The sequence below is a fragment of the Enhydra lutris genome, unplaced genomic scaffold, assembly GCF_002288905.1.
Source record: "Enhydra lutris kenyoni isolate GAN:26980312 unplaced genomic scaffold, ASM228890v2 scaffoldscaffold28, whole genome shotgun sequence".
Classification (NCBI taxonomy): domain Eukaryota; kingdom Metazoa; phylum Chordata; class Mammalia; order Carnivora; family Mustelidae; genus Enhydra; species Enhydra lutris.
In genome coordinates this window covers 20,492,097-20,516,084 of record NW_019154112.1, presented here as the reverse complement: position 1 = coordinate 20,516,084, position 23,988 = coordinate 20,492,097, and the positions used below count along the sequence as shown (strand labels likewise).

General features: G+C 42.3%; 1 protein-coding gene across 2 annotated transcripts in view; it reads right to left on the bottom strand.

Moving 5' to 3' along the window:
• Window positions 1-23,988, bottom strand: part of LOC111152327 (dystonin) — a 474,965-nt gene that overhangs the window by 346,431 nt on the left and 104,546 nt on the right. Inside the window, exon 4 of one of the 2 annotated variants that reach the window (XM_022510820.1) lies at window positions 11,240-11,447. In XM_022510820.1, the coding sequence (XP_022366528.1) occupies window positions 11,240-11,447 (208 nt within the window). Of the gene's footprint in view, window positions 1-4,728; window positions 4,820-11,239; window positions 11,448-23,988 lie in introns of those variants that run through there. The other variant, XM_022510821.1, reaches the window with a different exon arrangement.

Below are 23,988 nucleotides of genomic sequence, written 5' to 3'. Positions count from 1 at the left end.
TGCAAATAACCATTTTGCCTGACTCTTTAACCAACAGAACTTCAACCCTGTTCAAATGTTCGTAGTTGCTATGTAGACAGCAGTGGCCCCTTTAACAGTTCTGGCCAATGAGATATTAGCAAGAATTGCTAAGTGGGCTTCTAAAAAACCTCTTTAAAAGGAGGCTAACTCAACTAGTCTTCACCTTCTGTCCTTTGTCCTTGCAATTCTCCTTCTTCTCTCTCTCTCTCTCTCTCTCTCTCTTTTTTTTTTTTTTTTAATATTTTATTTACTGGGGCTCCTGGGTGGCTCAGTCATTAAGCATCTGCCTTCAGCTCAGGTCACGATCCCAGGGTCCTGGGCTGGAGCCCCGCATAGTCCTCCCTGCTCTGTGGGGAGCCTGCTTCTCCTTCTTCAACTCCTCCTGCTTGTGTTCCCTCCCTCACTGTGTCTTTCTCTGTCAAATAAATAAATTAAATATTAAAACTTAATAATAATAAAGATTTTATTTATCTATTTATTTATGGAGGGGAGGGGAGCAGAGGGAGAAAAACAGGCAGATTCCACTCTCAGTGCAGAGCACCAGGCAGGACTCCATCCCACACCCCTGAGATCATGATCTGAGCTGAAATCAAGAGTTGGATACTTAACCAACGGAGCCACCCAGGCACCCCTGCAATTCTCCTTCTTCCATCTGGAAGTAAGACACAATGGCTGGAAGAGGAACAGCCATCTTGTGATGAGAGAAAGACATCTCAGTGGCTGAGCAGCCACTGAGAATCGGCTAAACAGCAATACAGAAGTTCGGGTCCCACTGGCAAACAGAAGTACCCTGCAACCCTGGTCTGCCTACCTGCCTACCACAGCTTCTCAGTACCTGAGACAAAGAAACACCATCATCTGTTTTCTGTTACAAACAACCAAATACAACCTTAGCTAACACTCATTACCAGATTAAGCCCACTTCATTTGTTAAAAGAAAAAGCCCAAACGAATGCTGTTATAACTTGCTGCACTATAGTGCTATCATGATGCCGCCATTAACAAGTTAAAGTTCACTTATTACACAACTGACTAGTACATTAAGCCATGAGCAGAGCATGAGCAGATGAAATCTGAAATCAAGTTTTTGTAGAATCCTGGAAGCCAAGTGAAAACCACTGAGCAAGATCTTCCAAGACTACACAGTATGAAGTGGGGGGAAGTTCCAGAAAACTTTACACTCCAACTTTCAATCCAAATGGCACCAGAGTCGGCTCACACAGCAAAAGGACAGGATTTTTTCCAACCACACATCTATGCAGGCCATAAAATTGAAGTGAAGATGAAAACTACAGGTGTAGTCGTTCTCAGTCCCTTCGGTCACCAAGCACATAGGCAGAATTACATAGCCCTGAGAGAAGGGATTAAAGCAATTACTCAAAGTTTCCATGGAAAACAAACAAACAAGCAAAAAACAAAAATTTTTTTTGCCTTTCTTCCAAAATAATCAAAGAGGATTTTTCAGTGATGTTCTAGATAAGTAAAAAATCTGCCACTCACCTTTCACAGAGAATGATAGTGAAACATTTTTTACAGCTGTCTGGGGACAACTGCTTAATTTCCAGATCAATAGGAAAAGACCCAGTTTTTTGGGCTGAAATAATTTGCCTTCTTTCTAAATTAGGCTAAAATGTATAAAATAAAATTTATTGGGTTCACATTAATGATGTCATTTTCACACTTAACAACCTTTTCAAAAAGTGCTGAGAAAATTAAATCTTCCAATGACAGAATTAAATAGCAGAATTTCAGATTCAAGTGAGAGCTAATATTAATAATATAAAAATGTATAATTAATTAAGATAACAGTATACAGATGAGTTTCCTTATACTGCCCCCCACAAAAAAAAACAAGAGGGATCATTCTGTCCTTTATGCTAAGCTAAACATGTTTCATATTACATAGTAAATACACTGGATAATCTAATATATATAAAAGAAAGCCATTGACATGGGCAGTTTCTAGCATAAACAATAAGTAAATATGTCTTATTTTTAAATAAATGCCTTTATTCACCCTGACTGTGCTATTAGCTGAAGCAATGTGATTTTTTTTTTTAATCAGATATCCTGAATATTCCGGCTATGAGTATATCTTATAAGCAAGAGAACTACATTATGAATCAGAGCACCACACTCTTCTCTGCAGCAAACAGCTCTTTCTGTGTTGTTCTAATTCATCGAACGCCTATTCACTCAGAAGTAAAGGACCAAAGCAAGACACAAGAACAGACCACATCATAAACAACTGGGGCTCACTAACTTGGTACTACTCAGTTTTCTACAAAGGACTGGGTTGTAAGTCCTCGCACAGGCCATCTGAGGACTAAGCCTAACAAAACTCTCAGCTTCTAAATCCAATACTCATAACTGCTGACAGTATAGATTATTATAATTCTAGGTTTCTGACAACAGACAAATTTTGAATTTGTTCCAGCTGACTCCACCACTTATATTTTTCAACAGCTGGGGCATATGATAACTTGGCAACCTGATAATACTCTAGCTGAATGCAAACTCATTCTGTAACCAAGGAACTTTGTCAGAAATAAAAATCCAAATAACCTCTCTTAAGTTCAAATGGGAATGTGAAATGTTTGAACAATGCATGATTTCAGAAAATGAGCGACTGTACTTTGAAAGTTTAGTGAACTGACACTCCCTATTCAAAGCCTACAATTCTTTCCTGATTAGATCAGCCCCCATAGCAAGTCATCACGGCTAATAAGCACTATAGTGAAGTCATCGTATTGGATACTGATGGGAAATCATAACTGGCTTCAAAACACACTGGGAAACAATGAGTTTTCCAGGTCCCCAGCTTTACGTATAATACACTGGCCAATACTCTTACTTTCCTTTCCAAAACTAAATGAAACATAGGACATCTATAAAGCCAACTACAAACTGATGACCTAAGCATTTTAAGACCACAAAGAAAATGAAGGTAACATTGCTCACTTTTTCAGTGAAATCTGGGACTGTAGGTTTGAAAGAGTATATTTAACTGCAATGATGATCATTAGACTATAATTAAAATGAAGTGTAGTGAGAAATGCAATGGCCTTCGGATCTTTTCCTTTTAATTCCAAAGGCAAACAGAAACAAGCTTCAAAAGAATGCTTGCTTCCTCAAGACAAGTCAAAGCAACAATTATCGTTTCCAAAGTCACCTGAAATCACCCATACATCACTGAGGTAAAACTTGATGAGACAAAAATTCACACAGCACTAATTTTTTTCAAAAGTATGAAAAAACTTCCAGACTTTTTTGCTTTTGGATTTTAAACAGCACAGGTGTGTAGTCTTCAATAAGGTTTGCTAATCTGTATTGCAATATTTTTCATTTTTCACGTTCTGGGGAAAACTGATTAAAAACCTTATTTTAAAATGTAAAGACAGAAATAAACATGAATGTATTACACACGCACACATAAATGCTACCAATGTGCTTTAGCCTAAAATATCAATGCACTTGCTCAGTGGCAACGTTATACACAATAGAGTCTTGGCACAAAGGAATTCTGATTGCGTTGTTTACAAATTCAACATGGATTAAAAGAATGTCAATAACAAAACATGTTCTAGAAAGAGATAAAATACATTCCTGGGTAGACTGTGAGCCTTTTGGAAATTTGGAATTTAGTTGTTCAATTCAGGATTTTATATTTCTACTTTCTGCTAATAGAAAACTAGCAATGCATGCCATTTTTAACTATATAACCCTCCATTCAATTTGCAGATATAGTTTCTTAAGACCAAAGCAAATATTCGAAAGATACAAAACCCTCTGGATCCAAGCTATGAATCCGGCCACTCTTCACTATTAATATATTAAGGGTCCGTGAGTAGTCCTGGGTGGGGAGTGTTTTGGTCTCCTTACTGTGTCTCTTGTCTGTACACACTGAAAAATGATTTCCAGAGACAAAAAGACTCTTTAAGATGAGAGGATGCACTTTGTCTAACACTATATTTAACTATAAAGTCAAAGTAAACAATACTAAAATATAAAAAATTTATTAGGTTGGCACAGAATTTCCCAAACATAAAGAATAGGCAGAAAAGCATTTCAAAATATACTGCTTTACATTTAAATTTACAACTGACTCACTGACTTAAGGCTTTCATCCATCACACAATCAAGTAATTTTTATGATGCATAAGAATAGGTATATACTCACAAACCATAAACTTTTTTCAAATAAAATCATTCTAAGAAAAATGATTTGGTGATGCTCTCGGTGGTGAAACCCAAGAAGCTTTTTTTTTTTTTTTTTTTTAAATTTAAGAACCCAAGAACCTTTTTTTGTAGGGTTAACCAACACCCCATGCAAAGCAAGAGCAGCAATGCCTTAGTAATCCCATGGAGAATTACCCGGTAACCACCCTCCCAGGAAGAATTATGATTATTCATAGTACTTAAAAGAGCTTCTACAAGGGAGAGAAAATGCAATGTGCTTGAAACCCAAACCCCTTCCCCCCACTCCACAGCCTATCCAAGGGCGTCTCCGGACCATCGCCCACCCCCACCACTCTCTCTGAGTTGAGGTCACTAAATCCCATCCAAAAAACCCTGGTCCATTCCCAAGACTGGCCCAGACACCTGTTTACCTGTGCCCAAGCAGTAGTGGCTCTGATTAAGCAAAGATAACGGTTACCGGGCTGGTGCGTGCTAAGCCCCGCCGCCGGAGCCCGGGGAACCACATACCTTTGTACCTCTCCAGAACATCCTCGTAGGCCTGGAGGTACTCCTGCTCCTCCACGTACAGGTAAGCAGCTGGCGAGAGGTACCCCGCCATACCGAAGTTTATCTAAGCGATGACTGGCCAATTCCCCTTTCCCCCTCCTAACCCGAGAGAGTATCGTAGTCAGCAAGACGCAGCCTTGAGAACTGGAAAAGCGGAAGGAGCGGCGGGCTGGGGGAGAGCGCTGAAGCCGGAGACGCAGAGCCAGGGGCGCGAAGGGGCGGTGGGCGCCGGAGCCGGCAGAGGAAACGCCCAGGCCCCCTGGCGGGCTGCGGGTGCTGGGCCGCCGCTCCGGGGAGCCAGAGTCCCTCTCAGGTTTCAGCAGCAGCAAATCTCGGCTAGCCCGGGGGCGGCGACAAGCAGCGCCACGCCACGCGGAGGAGCCTGGAGCCCAGTGGTGATGGGCGAAGGGTGGCGGGCGACGGGACCCTCTGCGGGCAGCACGGCCGTCACCCTGGCCCTGCGCTGGGCGCCTGCTGCGGGCCCAGCTGAGGCCGCGGCGGCGGTGCGGGAGGACAGGCGCGCTGCCTCCGCCCGGGATGCTGCGCGGCGCATCTGCGGCATTTCCTGGCCGCCGCGCCGCAGACACTCGCCCGCGCCCCCGGAGAGAGGGAAGGGGGGAGGGCGGAGGGCGGAAGGGAGGGGGCAAGCGCGGCGGTCAGCGCCCCGGCTGGCTCGGCTCCGACCCTGGCGCGGCTCGGCCCCTCCCTCCCCAGGCCGGGCCGGGCGCCCCGGGGCCCCCTCTCCGGCCCGCCCACCCGGGTCGATCTCACAGCCAAGCACGCCCACCCCCGGACGCTGGCCGGCCGGCCCGGATCCCCAAGGGTGAGGTTTCTATTTGGGACCCACAACAGGTGCCTGGGAAACAAAGCCGCAGATCGCGGTCACCGACGAGCGCAGCAGCCACCCCACCCCCCCGCACCCCCCCCCCCCCCCCCCCCACCAAATGGGTTGAGCAGTCGGAGGTCTCCCCCGGGAAGGGATGACAGGGGCAGGAGTGGAAAATACTCTTCGACCCAGCTTATGGCACAGAGGGACTCAGGTCACTCAGTGCCGCACGGGGCGGGGAGGGACCAGGGTCCCTTCCCGGGGCTCATCTCGGGGGCGGGGCGGCGCGGCCTCTGCAGGTGGCCCTGCGCGTCAGGGCCTGACAGCCTGGAAGCCACTGCGGCTGCGCGCCCGGCGGACCAGCCCTCAGTCCCTCCCTTCCGCCCCCCAGAGCCGGCCCGAGCATCTGCCGCTGCGCTCCAGGGAGGCGGCCACAGCCGGTTTGCTCTCAGTGCCTCCAGCTTACTTTGTCCCTTCCCTCCTTCTCTTTACCCATTATTCATTCCACACAGTACTGGTATCTTATGAATTTGAACAAAATGGACACAATTCCCTTAACTTTGGAATGTCCTATACTAAAGTGGTGAGTTTTAAGAATCCAAGAACCATTTGGTACTCAGACGCGTACATAGATGTGTTTAAGAGTACTTAACTGAAGTCAGCATCCTGCCTCCTTACTAACTGTGTGACATGGCCAAGTTACTTACCCTCTCTGGCCTCTCTTCATCAGTAAAATGGGGTTAATAGTGCCTACCTTATAAGTTTGTGGCTTTATACATGTTAGCTATAATAATAGATAAATCAATGCGTTGTTGATCATCTGACTTGACAGCTTCACCTTTTGCCCACATCTTCCCTCCCTATTTCTTCCTTTCATATGTACTGACCTTTTGTCCTTGATGAGTTTTTTTTCCCCTTTCAATGTTGTGAATCTGAACCATTTTTCATTAACTCTTAGATGGGGATGAGTACTCCTAAAAACTCTACACTCCTGGAAAAAATCTTAATTGAATTAGAACTGGAAATCTTTACTTCTCCTGAGCAACTGGTCTACTTTTGTTATCCCAAAGCAAAACCGAATCTCTCTTTGCTGTCCTGACCACTGGTTTATAATCTGAGTTTGAGTCCGTGTCCCACCAAGCTCCTAGGATCAATGGTTTTCTCGCAACTTGGTATGCATTTATGTACACATTGGTTCATGAAGTAACAACCATGCATCATCTGTGACACCTTCTTGAAATGAAAGAGTTAACAATTAGATCCCTAAAAGTCATTCCATTTATAGACCACACACGTACATGAATCTCTCTCAAAATTCTTTTGTCTCCTTTACAATGACTAGGGTCATTGAGGGCACAGTCTGAGCCTCCATCAGAGACTGAAACCCAGCAGCATCCAGTTTTGTGAATATAATCAATGCACTCTTAATTGATTTTAACTCTCCTTTTAAGGAGACAGTCAAAATGAACAGCAGCAGCATTGGGGTTTTCTATAAAGATAGCCTTTGCCCCATGCATTCTTGGAATGGTAATATTGGGTCAACCTGCTAATAATAATAGTCTATTCCATAGGGAAGCAGAAGCAGTTAAGAGGCTACCCTCTGGAGCTAAGAATGCCTGAATTCAGATCAAGATCCACCACTTGCTAGTTGTATGACCTTGGGAAGAGTCTCTCTCTCTATCAGCAGATTTCTGGACTAAAAAATGGAGAAAATAATTATGCCTACTTCATAAGGTTGTTCAGAGACTAAATGAGATAACACAGTAAATGCTTATAAGAACATCTGACCGTGGAGCGCCTGGCGACTCAGTCGGTTAAGGATTCGACCCTTGGTTTCAGCTTGGGTCATGATCTCAGGGTCGTGAGATCAAGCCCCATGTTGGGCTCCGTGCTTAGCACAAAATCTGGTTGAAATCCTCTCTCTCCCTCTGCCTTTCCCCCTGCTCATGATCTCTCTCTCTCTCTCTCTTTCTCAAATAAATAAATCTTTCTAAAAAATAAGAGCATCTGACCATTTGCAAACTATCATTTATACAGCATTTACCATATACCAAAGAATTTGCAAAATGTTTTGCACTCACTACTTTATTTACTTGCCACAGCTATGACCCTTTAATAGAGAAAATGAAGCTGAGAAAAATTCAGTAAGTTGCCAAAGAAAATACAACTAGCTTGTGATAGAGGGAGAATTAAAATCCAAGTTTGCCTGAGTCCAAAGTCTGACTCTGCTTAGACCCTTCAATTCCAACTTTAAAGAATTTACATGGGACAAAAATCCATATTTTAAAATAGCACTGTTCCCAACAAACCGTGTATCTTTACGGGCACTTCAAGAATAAAAAACTCAGCCTACCATATCCAGTAACTAAGAACAGCAGATCTATAGTTCTTATATAAAAGTCATTTATACAATGGATATCATAAAGCCCCATTCCTTACACTTCGTCATCTTTTTCTCACATTGACCCTGAGACATAGGAAAGGCGTACAGTCTCCGACTTTAAAGTGAGAACACTACAGTAAGTGCAAAAGCACTTTTAAAATAGTCAAGTGTCAGACATGTGACATAAGACTCTCTAAAATGTAAACCTGATTATATCACTGCATTGCCGAAAAATCTTTCAATAATTCCTCACTACTTACAGCATGAATGGTCCAATCTCCTCAGTATTACACATAGGCACATTTCCATTCTGCTATTCTCTACCAAATCCCATGTTCTACTATGCATTGCACTTGAAATTTCCATATAAACACATCTCCCTACCTTTGTTCTTATGGTTCCATCCCTCTGAAGTGGCCTTCCCTTTCCCCCTATTCCCATCAAGCTCTTTAATTCTCACTTCAAGTGGCACCTCCCCTCAGAAGCTTTCAGGCTCCATTCTCTGTCCATGTTAATTAGACTCTCCTCTGGATTCTTTTCATATTAGGTACTTATATAGGCATAACAACTAATCTCTCACACCATGTTGTAACAGTCTAACAACATATCCAGTTATATTGGACTATAACTTCTTTAAAAGCAGAACTATGTGCTTTTCTTCATTTTATTCCAGGGATTCGATCAATATTTATTAAATGTAAATGAATTTAGTTATCCCACACACCTTCATAAGGTCTTTTTGACTCTAGGCATTTTCATGTTCAATTTTATTTTTATGACCTTAAAAACAAATAAAAATATTGGACTTTCAACTCCTTTATTACTAAGTAATTAACACAATGGACATCCTCATACCACTTCTGAACCTTACCCCATCTCTTACTAGGGATGAATTTCAAAGATGGGTGAGTTTCAGGCAGAGTGTGAAAATGTCTAATAAAGTTAAAAGTTGAAATCTTTTCATAGTATATTTTCAAACTACCCGCAGCATCGAAATCGCTCAGATGCCCTGTTGCTTTATCTTCCACTGGGTGATCAGTGGTGAACAAATAACGTATTTGAATTTCATATTCTAGCTACATTATTTTTAAACAGATATCGTAAGATTGGCCTCCAAGTCTTTGCTCCCAAGAGATGATTATTATGATTTGTGTAGAAAAAAGCCAACTTACCAATATTTATTTTAAAAACAGTAGCACATTTCCATACTAGGGCTGCTTATTCTGTTTGTAGTTTTGTTTTGTTTTTGATTAATCTCTTTAAAGTATGTGACTTTGAGGTCTCAAGTTCACTAACAACCACTAACTTTATAGCTATCCCCACTCAGCGAACATTTTAGAACAAATAAACCATGGCCCCTGCCCTCAGTGAGTTTACCATCTACCAATATCTTCTTGTCCACTGCACCCCATCAGAACCCCCAGTTCTTCCATTTCTTCCCCAACTACAGTGTACACAGATGATTAGTCCCCCCAACTTCTCTGGACTTCTGGCCTAGTCATTTTCCTCAATTGAAATAATCTCATTCCCCCTCACAAATACCTGACCAATCCTTCTCTCATAACCCCTTCCTGCACTATCAAAAAGCAAATTATCCACTTCTGTCACCATCAACAAAAACCTCAAGCCAGAAGCACCTTCTTCCTTCCACAAAATGGACGGAACACAGGCATCCTGTTCTGATGGGCTAGAGCTCCAAATTCTCTCAGCACCCTCCTTTCACTTGTCTTTCCTTTCCGCTGAGCCAAAGATACTGTGCAGATACTGGCTCCCCCTCTCCATGCCTCACACCTGCTCATGGAGGGGCAGGGTGGGGAATGAAGCAGTATCTCCACCAGGCAAGGAGTCAGGCCTCAGTGACTAAACACTTTTTAATACTTGAGGAGGGCGGTGAGAGCTAGGTCTGCTCCAGCTCCCCCAAACCACCCCTGCTTGGTCTCACTGGCTCCCAAACAGTCTCCCTCCAGGACCCTCCCTCCTTCCACCCTTTCACTGCCCCACCCCTCCCCTCAAGGCCTGGAAGAGAACAGGCAGCATCTCACAAACAGCAGCCAGAAGAAGCTCAAGGCTGTTGCCCCAGAAACCCAGACTAGAGAATGGCTGTCTGCACGCTGTTTGTTTTTCCTGTAATCAGAAAATCCTTCTAGGGGGACTGTAGGGGGAGTCTCTGCTGCTGTGGTGCCTGGGCTCTGGACTAGTCCTCACCAGCCCCTCAGAGGAATATAATGTACCAACTTTACATTACAGTGGGAGGCAAAAGAAACTGAGTGGGCACACACCCACCACCCCAGAGTGAATGTCCGAGAGTGGAGAAGAAAGGAGGCCAGATCCACTGGCTGCAGGAATCAGCTGGGGACAAAACCTCACCTTTGGCCTTTGCAAAAGCACCCCCCGCAAAAGCCTTAGTCCATCCTACCCATTACCATTCTGAAAGAGAAAATTGTGGAGGGAACTGTGGACCAATCACCCCAGAAAGCAAGTCTCGTGCACAGAACACATATGAAGAAACCACACAGGCACTGTGAGGTTGGAGGATTGGTTTCTTCAGTGTTCTCAGCTTTCAGCTGGGTAAAACAAGTCATCCCTTCTGGTTCGATTTCTACACCCAGTGCAAGGGAACACCGGTAACAGAACAGAAACATTGGCACCTCCCCTATATTAATTAATCAGGAATGTATGATGGCTAAACCTTCAAAAGCACCAAGGACGGAAAGCTGCTATGGACACATGACTCTGACAAAGATGCTACAATTTAAAAAAAAAAAAAAAAAAAAAAAAAATGGCATCCAAGTTGCTGGAATTCCCTCTGCAATCCCGGATACCAAACACCAGGAATCCACCCCAGTTAAACCTGCGAAGCTCAGTGTCCCTGGGCAAAAAATGGAAATGAAGGGAGCTTTCTCACAGATTCTAGCAAATACACTAGGAATCACAGAAGTTAATACTTTCAGAATGTCACAGCAGCTAGGGCATGTAAATAGGGAAAGTTTAATGCAGATGTCTGTAAATATCCCCCTTGCAATTCGAAGGTATCAATCCGTCCAACCAGAAGACAGGGCCAAACAGCTTAGTCACCAGCAGGCTGGGGAAACCGCCTTCTCGATGGAAATCAAGCATAAAGTAAACATGGTCATCCTCCTCCCCCCACCTTGAGCACAGACCTCTGCCCAGTGCATCAGCTCCCAGCTCTGGCTCCCGGGGGCACAGATGGGTGAATTTCTGCAACTCCAGTCAGGGGTCCGTCCCCTCCCCGAAGCGCTTACCTGCTATCCTAAGCACTGCCCTCTCAGCGGGGTCCAGCACTGAGCCCCCATGAATCTTTCTTTTTGATCTCTCATGTTTAGGCAAATTCCAGGGTAAGGTGTCTCCCGGAGCTGGAGATGCGGAGCCAGATTTCTGGCTGAAATCATCCTCATCAGAAAAATCCGCAGAGGAAGACATAGAGCAGCGATAGGACGCGTTCCCGGAACTCTACAGAGGATGACACAGGAAAAAAAAAGCATTAACAGCATAACACTCACATATGCTCATCGATTTCAACAGCCCCCTCCCTGCCCCCGAACGGAGTCTGGCATCCTGTACCATCCTCAATGCTGAAGGGATACACAAACAAGAAATGAAACCCAGGGCTCACCATCTTTTCTCCGCGGAGCCTCCGACAGCAGAAACAAAACCCAGGCAGTCCCAATACATGGAAGATGTGCACAGAAGTGTGTGGCCTGCGGTCCGGCCACCAGCTCACAAATGACTGGCCCAACAATGAAGCCAGAATCAACAGCCTTCCTGTTACAAATCTATAGTATTTGGCTCCCCCACCAGGACAGGAGAAACATTTTCCATTAGGCTGCTGGTTAATTCATTAAGGCAACCAACTCGAAGTTTCAAAAACAAAGCACAAATGCAGGATGTTGAGTCCCAATTCCTTTCCGTTTCGGGTCGCCTCACCGCTGGAGTCTCCTTTCTGACGAGCTTTAAGCCCCTTGTCCTCTTTATTTAATTTGCTTCATGAGATTGAAGCAGGTTCCCAGAAAAGAGCAAGGAGGGAGGAAGGACATATTCTGAGAAGAGCTTTTCTTAAGGCTGGGAGAACACAAAAGACTGTTTTCAGAAGCCTAGGACAGCGCCAATAAACAAACATCTGAACTCAGTTGAGAGTTCTTCAGATAATTTAAACTTCTAACAAAGTAACAGCTGCCAATAATGTAAATGGGGATGATGGCAGCACAGTGACAGGAAACAGAGCCCTTCTCAGCTCCTGGTCATCCCACAGGGAAGGGAGAAACAGGATGTTTCCACCAAAGCACTTTGCCTGAAGGTTAGTCCTCCCTTCATCAAGTAGGAACAAATCTGCGGGATCATATCTTGCTAAAAGGATTCTATCTTCCATTCAGGGAAAGGGCACGAGGGATCAGTCCTGCCTTCTTGATGGAGTTGAGTTTGTGATCCTGTAGAGAGCCACCAGCTTACTGTGGAAATCAGGATGTGATCGGCTCTGGAAACAGAGTTATAAAGTATCAAAGGGAAGTCTTCACTTTCCCATTTAGAATTCCACTTGGCTAAGTGAGGCACATCGTAAAGATGGCAAAACTGGTAGAACTTGAATTCCTGAAACGTATCTTGCAGTCACCAATTCCTCAGAAGCAAGTTGCAGACAGGAATCAGTGAGGCATACTCCAATTTGAGCAAAAACACTGGGCTGCTCACAAAAGCGGTGGCTACTGCAGCAAAACAGGCTGTGTGAGCAACATCCCAAAGCACTCACCCACAGCCTGTGAAACAAACTATAAGTGAATCAGGACTATTAATCTTGCCTCGCTTTATTCAGGCATGTTGTTACACACGGTCAACACCACCATTTTAACAGTACACATAATATCTCCCACAAAGTAAAGTGTCTAAGGGTTATCTTTAGCTCTGTTCTTTACCGAAAAAGTGGTCTTCCATTTTATTTTACCTGCCATTTCATCACCTTGGCTAATTTATTTATTCAGATTTTGTGTGTTCTCCTCATAAACATTAGGTAAATAAATAAAATTGATTTTTCTGTATTGTAGCTAGAGTCCACAGAGAGTTGTGAGTGGTATTAAGTCAGTCACAGAATGCTATTATCAACCTAATTTATTTTCCACGCTTTTCAGAAAATTCATCTTGAGATCTCTGAGGGGGTGTTGTCAGCTGGATCCATGAAAAAGGGGGACATTCTTGAAGACTTTCAAAAGGGTATTGGGTTTCTTTGGTTGCCTTGTCTTCCTTAAAATGGCTTCCAACCTGTCCTTACTTAAGGTCATCCTTTATCTGCGAGATTATATTTCTTGTTGCCTGCACAATTTCAGTGACTATAGTAATTTGATTGTTTATTTTTACAGACAGACTTAGGGAATAACTGTTAAAGAACTGCTCCATTCCAAAAACCACAGGTTATTGATTTTTATAGATAATTTTTTTTAATGACCAGAGTCTCAGCTGATTGAACAGCAAGACGTGATTTATGCCATGACATAAACACCATTAATCACACACAGCCAGATGGGAACAGTTACTACCCCAGGACCCAAGGGTGTTGACTAGGGCAGCCTCTAATCTGGTAGTGTCAGTGGTAAACAGATAAGAGAGAAAAGGAAAAAAAGACAATCAGCAACACCTCTTTCAGCAATATATCATATGAAAATATAGACACAGACACAGAGACCCAGGGAAATCATACATATTTATATTTTGGTCAAGTCTCCAAGGTTACACGATTCAAGCATTTTAAGAAAGTATTCGGGGTTTTGGTTTGTTTTTTTTTTTTTTCCATAATAATTTTCATAAACACTTTTAAAAATGTAAGTAAACTATACAAAATTAGGCCCATTTGAATCTTGAAAATTGAGAACAGATTTAAAAGAAGCTGCTCTGAAGGTGATTGATCCTATAAGACTGTTATATGCTTTACTGATTTGAGATGACTTGCCAATTCATGTCACTATCTTGGGGGCTAGAGAGAGGCATGTAAGAGTACGCTTCTCATTTTTTTGGAAAAAACAAACATGTTCTCTGGCCCAAAATCCAGAGCCTCGTCTTTGATGTGGGGCTAGCAAGGATAAGACAAAGAGGGCTCTTGCAACCAGCAAAAGCTCCAAGATCTCCCTTGTTCAAACCTTGCCTAAGGTTTGATTCCTATTAAAATATAAACATCTATGTCCATGAATAGGAGATGGGATAATTACAGTATATCTATATAATGAGCTACAATGCAACAATTAAAGAAAAGTGTTATCAATCTACACTTAGAAAAGTATAAAGAGTTCATATAGAATGATTCCTTTAAAAAATGTGTGTGTGTGTGTGTGTGTGTGTAGATGGATAAACAGATACATGATTGATAAATAGGTAGACAGATGATAGGTAGGTAGATAACCATTTACCAGTATGTAAACAATGGTTATCTCTGGGTGTTGACTAATACTATAAATAGATTTAATTTTATTTCTTGTAATATTTTAATCCAGAACAAACACACAAAAAGATTACTAAAAAGAAAGATACTATACCAACAGTCAGACAGAATAGCAAAGGCCCTAGTAGGAAGTAACTATTTAACGAGTGCCTTTAACCACTTGGGGCTCACAGGCACCCCTGAAAAGTTGAAGCAATCTATGGAAAAAACATCCCTCCAGAACAGAACACATGGGCAAATATACACAAATGTTGCATATGATTTTCTTGGGTTCACTGACCCACTGACTTCAGGTTAAGGACCCCAATTTACACCATCATCTATCATCACCATTTAGCATTTGTGTTGAGAACAAGAAAAATAAGAAAGCACTGTGAGTATGCAGGAAGAGAAGTAAAGGTAATTAGAAGAGTAAAGACAAAGTTGACCTAGGTCATAATATTTTTTTTTTAAAGATTTTATTTATTTGACAGACAGAGATGACAAGTGGGCAGAGAGGCAGGCAGAGAGAGAGGAGGAAGCAGGCTCCCTGCTGAGCAAAGAGCCTGATATGGGGCTCAATCCCAGCACCCTGGGATCATGACCTGAGCTGAAGGCAGAGACTTTAACCTACTGAACCATCCAGGCGTCCCAGGTCATAATATTTTTAACATTTGGCCTTTTCTTTTTTTTTTAATAAAGAACTCTGAACCACCTCTGGATCGATGCTGGGTCTCTACAGCCCAAAACACCAGGTTGTGAGGAACCTGTATACACTGTATTGTGTCTTACTACAACCTAATTATTAAGGCAGTTTTAACAATTGAATTAGATCACCCAAATTTTAAAGTGACTTTCCTAATAGCCAGTGCATTCACATAGTATAAAAACAACCCAAATGCCTTAAAGCCAAGATAATTAGAGAATGCAACATTTTTAGAAGGGGAACTAAACAATAACTTCTCTAATTGAAACCCCGGTGGGGGATCTGAGATAAATACAATGGAACTGCCTAAATTGGAAGCCGCCCAGCCTTAGTACCCTGATCTGCAGGAAAGTGCCAGGAAATTGTCTCTGCACTAGACATTCTCTAACTGCAATGGAGAAACAAGTGCAGAGATAAGGGTTTATAAAAGAGCCAGACTTTTAGGATCCCAGAGACTGGAAAGGTAACTTCCACAAACCTTCCTATCTATATTTTATGCACACGTCTGTAAATATATTTCCAAAAGGTTAAAAACTAAAAAGCACGTAAAGAAACAATTAGGCAGGGGTGCCTGGGTGGCTCAGTCAGTTAAGCATCTGACTCTTGGTTGAGGCTCAGGTCACGGTCTCAGGGTCATGAGATGGAGCCCAGTGCTGAGATGGCTCCACTCAGCGCAGAGCCTGCTGGAAATTCTTTCCCCTTCCCTCTCTGTTCCTCCCCCACTCACACTCTTTTTCTCTCTTAAATAAATAAATAAAATATTTAAAATTTTAAAAAGAAAAGAATAATTAGACAATCTAGATTGTGGGGCATTCGATAAAATAACTATCCTGGACTCTTCATAAACGTCAGTGTCAAGAAATATACATACCCAAAAAACAGAAAATGTTCTAAATTTAAAAGACAAGCGAAACATAACAGCAAATTCATGAACCTTGATGAGATTCTATACTTTTTTTTCTAAGCCAAAAAGACATGTTAGAAACAACTGGGAACAGCTGAACATAGATCATGGATTGCTTATTAGATATTATTAGGAAATTATTGTTAATTGTCTACGGTATGATAATGATACTGTAGTTGTGTAAGAAAGAGTCTTATCTTGGGACACTTTATTCTTACCTTCCAGGCTGGAGAAATTCATGACATCTGTACTTATTTTCAATTGTTTTAATAAAACAGAAGGACTGGTAAATATAGCAATAGGTTAATAATAAGTATCCACTATACTACTCTTTCAACTTTTCTATACATTTGAATATTGTCAAAATGAAGAATTGGGGGAAACACATAAGCAAGACCTTTCTCAGTTTCTCTAAATGTTGCTTAGTCTAGGCCTGTTCTCACAAAACCAAAATCCCATGTTGTAAGTACACAGTGATAGTATCCATCTGAGTGATTTCTTGTAACATTTCTTGGTATACACATAGAGAATTAGATAAGCACCAAAGCAGTGGCCTAGGTCAACAAGACCCCTGAGAAAGGTGATGTGCTTGCCTCAATCCCAAGCAGAGTTTTAGATGGAAGGATATAAAATAGGCTCCATTGTTATTCATTTAAATATAGCCCAGTAAACCTAGTTGGTTCAGTATCACTTTTTTTATATTTAACATAAACAAAAAGAAAGATGTCAAAGCTTTAAAAACATAGATTCCAATTTTGTTTAAAATCCTATTGACTAGGCAAGTACAAATACTAGCTTCTTGCATGTTATGTAAAAATGCAAAGTATGGCGCAAAAAAAAACACTTATATCCTAGTTTTTTACTGGGAAGTAAGTCAAAAAAGCAAGGGCCCACTATTTAATAAATAATACAATAATACAATAATAATAAATAAATAATAATAAGTAATAATAAAGAAGACAATCTTTACCACAAATAAACAGATGCTGAAGAAAACAATTAATGAAAATGTAAGAAAGTGCATTTAACCCCTTGAAGAGAAAATGAGTTACAGTAAACTGTGGGGACTATGTGCTTGTTTTTTTTTTTTTTAAAGATTTTATTTATTAATTTGACAGACAGAGATCACAAGTAGGCAGAGAGGCAGGCAGAGAGAGAGAGGAGGAAGCAGGCTCCCCACTGAGCAGAGAGCCCGATGTGGGGCTCGATCCCAGGACCCTGGGATCATGACCCGAGCCGAAGGCAGAGGCTCAACCCACTGAGCCACCCAGGCGCCCCTATGTGCTTGTTTTTAAATTTTTTTCAAAACCAGCTGAACAATTCAAGTACTCTCTCATCATATAAATAACTTTTAATTAGCCTCCCATTGGAAACCACCTCTATTTTTTTTAAGATTTTATTTATTTATTTGACAGACAGCAAGAGAGAGAGCGAGAACGAGCCCACAAGTGGAGGAAACAGCAGAGGGAGCAGGAGAAGCAGACTCCCTGCTGAGCAGGGACACTGACACAGGACTTGATCCCAAGACCCTGCGATCATGACCTGAGCCGAAGGCAGACGCTTAACCAAATAAGCCACCCAGGAGCCCCTGGAAACCACCTTTAAACAGTAAGAGGGAAGGGCCTTCTTGTTTGGCAAGACATCAGCTGTTCCTCACTCTCTCCTTTTAGGGGAGAGAGGAAGAAGAGCTTAGGAGGAGTTAGGGGGAAAGAGAGGTCAGAAGGAAAGGAAGCTGGAAGGTTCTTGGATCTCACTCAAGCAGGAGGCTTTGGGCAAAGAATTAAGGAAGTCAAAGGTTTCTTTCTAGGTGGAGAGCCCCAGTTCATAAGCCTGTGAAGGAAGACCACTGGAATTCTGGACACAGACTCTTCCTAGAGTAGAAAGATTATGCATTAGTTAAGAGTGTTCCTTGGTCTTATGTTTCTGGGGAAACTAAGATCACACAACATAATTTTCCTCTAGCTGTATAAGGAGCTCCCCAAGATAAGCATCAAACACTCATTTCTGGGAGGAGCATGGCTTCAGATTCTAGGCAGTCTTGGCTTAGCATTAAAACATTCTGCAAGACTTCCTTCCTTTCAGTTTAACCAGCATGTTCTAACTATACACATCATTTATTGAATGACCATCGTCAGGGACTGTACTGAGCATCTTCATTCACTATCTTATTTAATACTCACTGCAACCCAAGAAGGAGCTTTAGAGAGGTTAAGTAACTTGTCCATAGTCATTCTATCAGAAGAGCCAGGATTTCCATCTGGGTCCTTTGACCTCAAAGCCTGTACTCTCAACCACATGCCATTAAATGCCCTAAAATGTGCCTAAAATGTGAGGCACTAGAGGAACGTCTTAACATATTGCCCTCAAAGATCTTACCATGTATTTGGGGAGCCCAAAAGGAGTAGACTTGTTCTGTGCTCAGTACTAGGCTCAAAGGATGGAAATGATGAGAGACAGCTATCAGTTCACAATGAAGAAAAACCATACAAAAATATACAACCACTTAAAAGTGGAAAGGACTGCTTCATATGGTAGTAAGCATCTTCCCACTGCAAGAGACCAAGGCTTCACTGAGTGGAACATTGATTTTATTATCCTCTCCCAACTCTAATATTCTTTGATCCTATGTGTTCTGAAACCTCTACAAATCTTCTCCCCAAAAAGATCACAAATAAAAGAAAAATTATATTAGGTATCAAAATATCATTTTTAATTGTAAAAATCTTACAAGTAGACTTTTTTTTGCAAGTCCAGCATCATTTAATTATATTAAAATTATAAAAACAGATACAAGAACTAGTCTACATTTGAGGATCTGCAGAAAGTCTCTCAAAACTGAGGAAGAACATTTCAAATAATTTGCCTTGAAGAAGAGCAAACACAACACTGAAAATAGCCCCACAAAACAGAAACACATTAGGAAGACAAACTTGAATACCAAAAACATCTCTCTAATTAGAGAATACCTCATCTTATATTTTAAATGGATATTTATTTATATCAACGATAAAAAATATGTCTTCCGCACACATAGTCTTCTGCCTTAGAGGAGGTTAAAGTCTAACTGGAAGAGTAGAGGAGATAAAACAGCCAACTTATATTCAAATATTATCATCTTAATGGGTTAGGCTGAAAAATACCTCTTCCAGTATGATAATGCAAATATATACATAAAGATGTGATTAAGGGGTGACTGGGTGGCTCAGGAGGTTAAGTGCCTGCCTACAGCTCAGGTCATGATCCCAGGGCCTGTGACTGAGTCTCAGCGGCTACCTGCTCAGCGGGGAGTCTGCTTCTCCCTCTCCCCCTGCCCCTCCCCCTGCTCATGTTCTCTCTCTTGCTCACTCTCTCTCAAATAAATAAATAAAATATTTTTTTAAAAAATAAATAATAAAGATGTGATTAATAATATAAAGCCAGGGGCGCCTGGGTGGCTCAGTGGGTTGGAGCTTCTGCCTTGGGCTTGGGTCATGATCCCAGGGTCCTGGGATCGAGCCCCACATCAGGCTCTCTGCTCGGCGGGGAGCCTACTCCCCCATCTCACTGCCTGCCTCTCTGCCTAATTGTGATCTCTGTCAAATAAATAAATAAAATCTTTAAAAAAAAATAAAAATAATATAAAGCCAATTAGTAGAGAGATGCTGACTCAGAAAACAGACTAGAACATATACAGTCCCTTTAGAAGCCAGGATGGAGATTCAAGTGTTCCCCACCTCCCTCATTCCTCCAACAGTATCATGTCCAAAACTGCCAACTGCTGATAGAGTCATCCCACAGATGCTTTGTGATGAGCCTACTCATTTTTAAAAACTGACTAATGATAAACATTTAAAAAATTGGAAATTTTACATGAAATGTGGATGTGAAGCATTGAGACTAGCAGTATTTTCCCTTTTTGGAAAGGACATGGGCTTTCCATTCTGACACAGTCCTTACCTGGCTCACTTCATTTATCTATCTATAATACCTGGCCTATGAGTTTGTGGCCCTAGCATAAATTAAGCCATAAAGGAAGGGACAGGCAACATTGCTGCATTCAGAAAGTAAAGGAGGTGAGAAAAGTAAGGGATAATGGTAAATCAATAGGCTGACAGTTTAAAAAAGGAAACTGGAGAGGATGAGACAAAACAAAAGGAGAGGGTTATCAAAATATGTCAGTTAAATTAGTGTTAAATAGGAATAGGTGATTCCATGTTCCTGCTGGCATCCAAGTGCTAATCTCATTCTGCTCCATCCCCAAGAACCCTAGTTAACATTTCCAATATCCAGGAAATGGAACCAAACTGTATGAACTTCCGTAAATGCTGGCTCATTATCTCCATCAATCGGGTGGGCCCACCCACCCATCAGCTCACCCCCTGCCCGTGGTCAAATCTGCTACCAAATGTTTCTCCTACCTTTGAGTAAGTCATGGAGGGTGTTTTGATACCAAATACTTTCAACAGCCAGGTTATAACTCTGATTTCTGTTTGAAAAAAAGATGTAGGCTATGATCACATATATGGGGCCCTAAGATAGAAACACAGGACATTTGCAAAGACCAAATCCCAACTACTATCTATATTGTCTTGTTATAAAGTTAAAAATACGTGCATACTGTGCCAAAGACTGAATGTTGGGAGAAAGCTATATGACCTTGGGGTAACTGCCTGGCCTCTCTGGGCTTTGGTTTTCTCATCTGAGAAATGGGAAACGTAATAGTGCATAAGACATAAGGCTATTGTAGAAGAATAAACAATACATGAAAAGTGCTTTAGCAATGCCCAACATGGAGAAAGCATTAAGTAAATTTAAGTATTAAGTGATGTTACCTATTCACCTTGGGATGATCCAAGGGTAGGTGACTTAGTCCAGCTGAGCCAATATGATTATCAGTCCAGGGAATTTGAAGCAAAAAACAGAGACACAGTGACTAGAAGTTATTGGAATGAGGTCACATTAATAACAGCTCTCAGCAGACAAGGTCCATGTAGTTTGGTATCTATCCTTCCTATCTTTCCCAAGAGTATTAGTTGAACATTTCAGTTCTTTGGGATATCCTTGTATCTTTCCAATACAGTCCTTTTCTGTTTCTTTTAAATTCATTATCTCCATTGTTGAAAACAACAACCAAAACTTAGAACAAACACATCAGTATTTTTTTTAAAAAGGGAATTATAGGTACTCAATTCTTCCCTATAGAAACATAAGCAGGGTTATGTCTTTATACCTTCATTTTCATTACCTATCTTCATTAATATGACTTCAGAAAACTGCTTTTGATAATAGCTTTTACATAGTTATTCGCTCACTTCAAACAGTTACTACTTAAATTAAGTGGAAAAATTACTTTTTCATTTAAAAAAAAAGTGCCTTATTATTGCACTGAAGCCAAGTACATGAAATTTTAAGTGCTTGGCACTTCCATGGTCCCTTTCTGAGGAAAACAGTGCTTGTTCCCAGGTGTGTTGTGTGAAAACAAGCCTGCCACCATCAGCCACAACTGACTGGAATCATGAATCACTGCCTGAACATGAAGAAGCCCGCTGCCCCTGGGCTGATTTGGTGGAAAACTGCCCAGCTGAGATTCTTCATACTGGATGGTGGTAGCCCAATCCAATCATAGCCTCTCCACTGGGGAATAAATGCAAAGTACACTCCAAAGGCCCTTAACTAATATTTGGGTTTTCTTGAAGATGTGCTATACATCCCACGCTTGGAACACTTGAGATCCATCTGGAACAACTGTGTGGTTCAGCGGACCCACATATACACTAAAGGCTCCCTCAGATTTCATTGTCTCTTTGTGATGGATCTCTCTTTCAGAAGGTAATCTGGCTCTGCCCCTTCCTTGCTTTATCCCTAGGGGAAGCTATGTGTCAGGGCAGGAAGCAGAAACAGACTGCAAGTACACTTGGCTTTTGTTTTCCACAAACCTAATCTGTTGAGACTAGGGTTGTAGAAAGGAGCAGAGGGTTCTGGGGAAAAGGACTTTGCCCAGCCTTAAAAGAGGCCCTCTCGGGCTACAGGGAGCATCTGTGGATCCTGGAGCAGGGAACTTCTTAAATCCCAGAAAATGACTCATAAAGAGATGGCTGTCTGATATGTCTAGGAGGACCAACCCTGTGGTTCACGTTTCAAGATCCCTGTGTCCTGAGAGTAGCCCAGAAACAGCCTAAAGGGCCCAATGGGGCCATCACAAGGGGTGTGTCAGCACAACCTGGGGGCACAAATATTCCCCCCCATTCAATGACACCTTGGCATCTTATAAGAACCCAGAACATTAACACAACTCCAAGATGGAGGAAGCAAAGAACATCCAACCCAGCATAATGGGAGCCTGGGAGTCAGAACCTAAGTTGACAGGAAAAAAGAGAGAGAAAGTGATATATGCTATACTAGAGTTTATAGCCTAAGATTCAAACTCACTGTGTGGGCAGTAACTGTGTCATATTTACTTTAGAATCCCAATTCTTGGGAGTGGGCCCCTTGTGACTATCTATTGAATGAATCTACTGGCTCAAAGCTTGGCTTCGGCAGGTGGGTCCCACAGGAGTAGAGGTTCAAAGAGGAAGCTCTGCCAACTAGGGCTACAGATGTACTGAGTGTCTGTCTGTCTGTCTCAAAAACACACAGAACCCATCAACAAAATCACCACAGCAGCTATCTCCTCCTACATCTTCTTCCTCCAGCATCATTTTTCTTTTTAAGACTGTCTTGAATTACTCTAGAACCAAAGTAGAAGGAAATATACTTGCTTGCTTGCTTGCTTACTTGCTTACTGCCGCCTTATTTCAAAGTGGATATTAAAGGGGCACCTGGGTGGTTCAGCCAGTTAAGTATCTGCCTTCAGCTCAGGTCATGATCTCAGGGCCCTGGAATTGAGTCCAACGTCAGGCTCCCTGCTTGGCAGGAAATCTGTTTCTCCCTCTCCCTCCACCCCTCCCTCTGCTTGTGCTCTCTCTTTCTCAAACAAATAAATAATATCTTTTTTTAAAAGTGGGTATTAAGGTAACTAATAAAATAGTGGGGAAGGGGGTGCCTGGGTGGCTCAGTGGGTTAAGGCCTCTGCCTTCAGCTCGGGTCATGGTCCTGGGGTCCTGGGGTCCTGGGGTCCTGGGATAGAGCCCTGAGTCGGGCTCTCTGCTCAGCAGGGAGCCTGCTTCCTCCTCTCTCTCTGCCTGCCTCTCTGCCTACTTGTGATCTCTGTCTGTCAAATAAATAAAATCTTTAAAAAAAAAATAATGGGGAAAGAGGAAAAGGAATTTGATGCCTACAAGTTATCTAACCAATACTCCAGAATGAGACATAGGCAAAGCATGAGATGCTTTGGGAAGCTTACAGTGAGAGGGAGCAGATGAGGCTGGAGACGCAGGTGATAAATGGAGATCACAGAGGGCCTTGCATGAGTGCTAGAGCCTGGACTTGACCTTGCTGGAGCCAGAGTGTTGCTGAAAGTTTGTAAGTAGTTTGTCCTTCTAGATGGATGACTCTGACAGCCATAGAGAGTGGACTGTCTAGGGGTCCACCTCAGACAAGACTAGTTGGCAATTGTTACAGTCCAACAAATGATGACAGCCTGAGCTAAATTACTAACATTAGCGATGGAAGGAGAATGAATGTGAGAAATATTTGGAGACTGGAAAAGAGAAAGTGAGAGGAAGGTTGGGATGTGGCGGGTAGGGTAAGGTAGTTTACGTAGAAGGAGCTGACAAGTCACACAGAAGTGTAACAGTGGGGAGCCGGAGAAGGGCGGCAGAAAAATGAGTGGGCCCCAGGCAAGTCATACAAGGAGGCTCAAGATGTGGGGTCTCTCTGATAAGTTCCCAAGTTCATGGTGACTCAGACTGGTTTCAAGGAAAAGGCTGGCTAGTCACCGATCTCCAAGAGACCTGCAATCCGTCCAGCTACAGCCCGGGTCCCTCAGGTGCTAGTAAGTGATATGGGAATCCCTACCCTTAAGAGAAGCTGCAGCTGGTCAGGGTCGCACAGGGTCTGCTAAGAT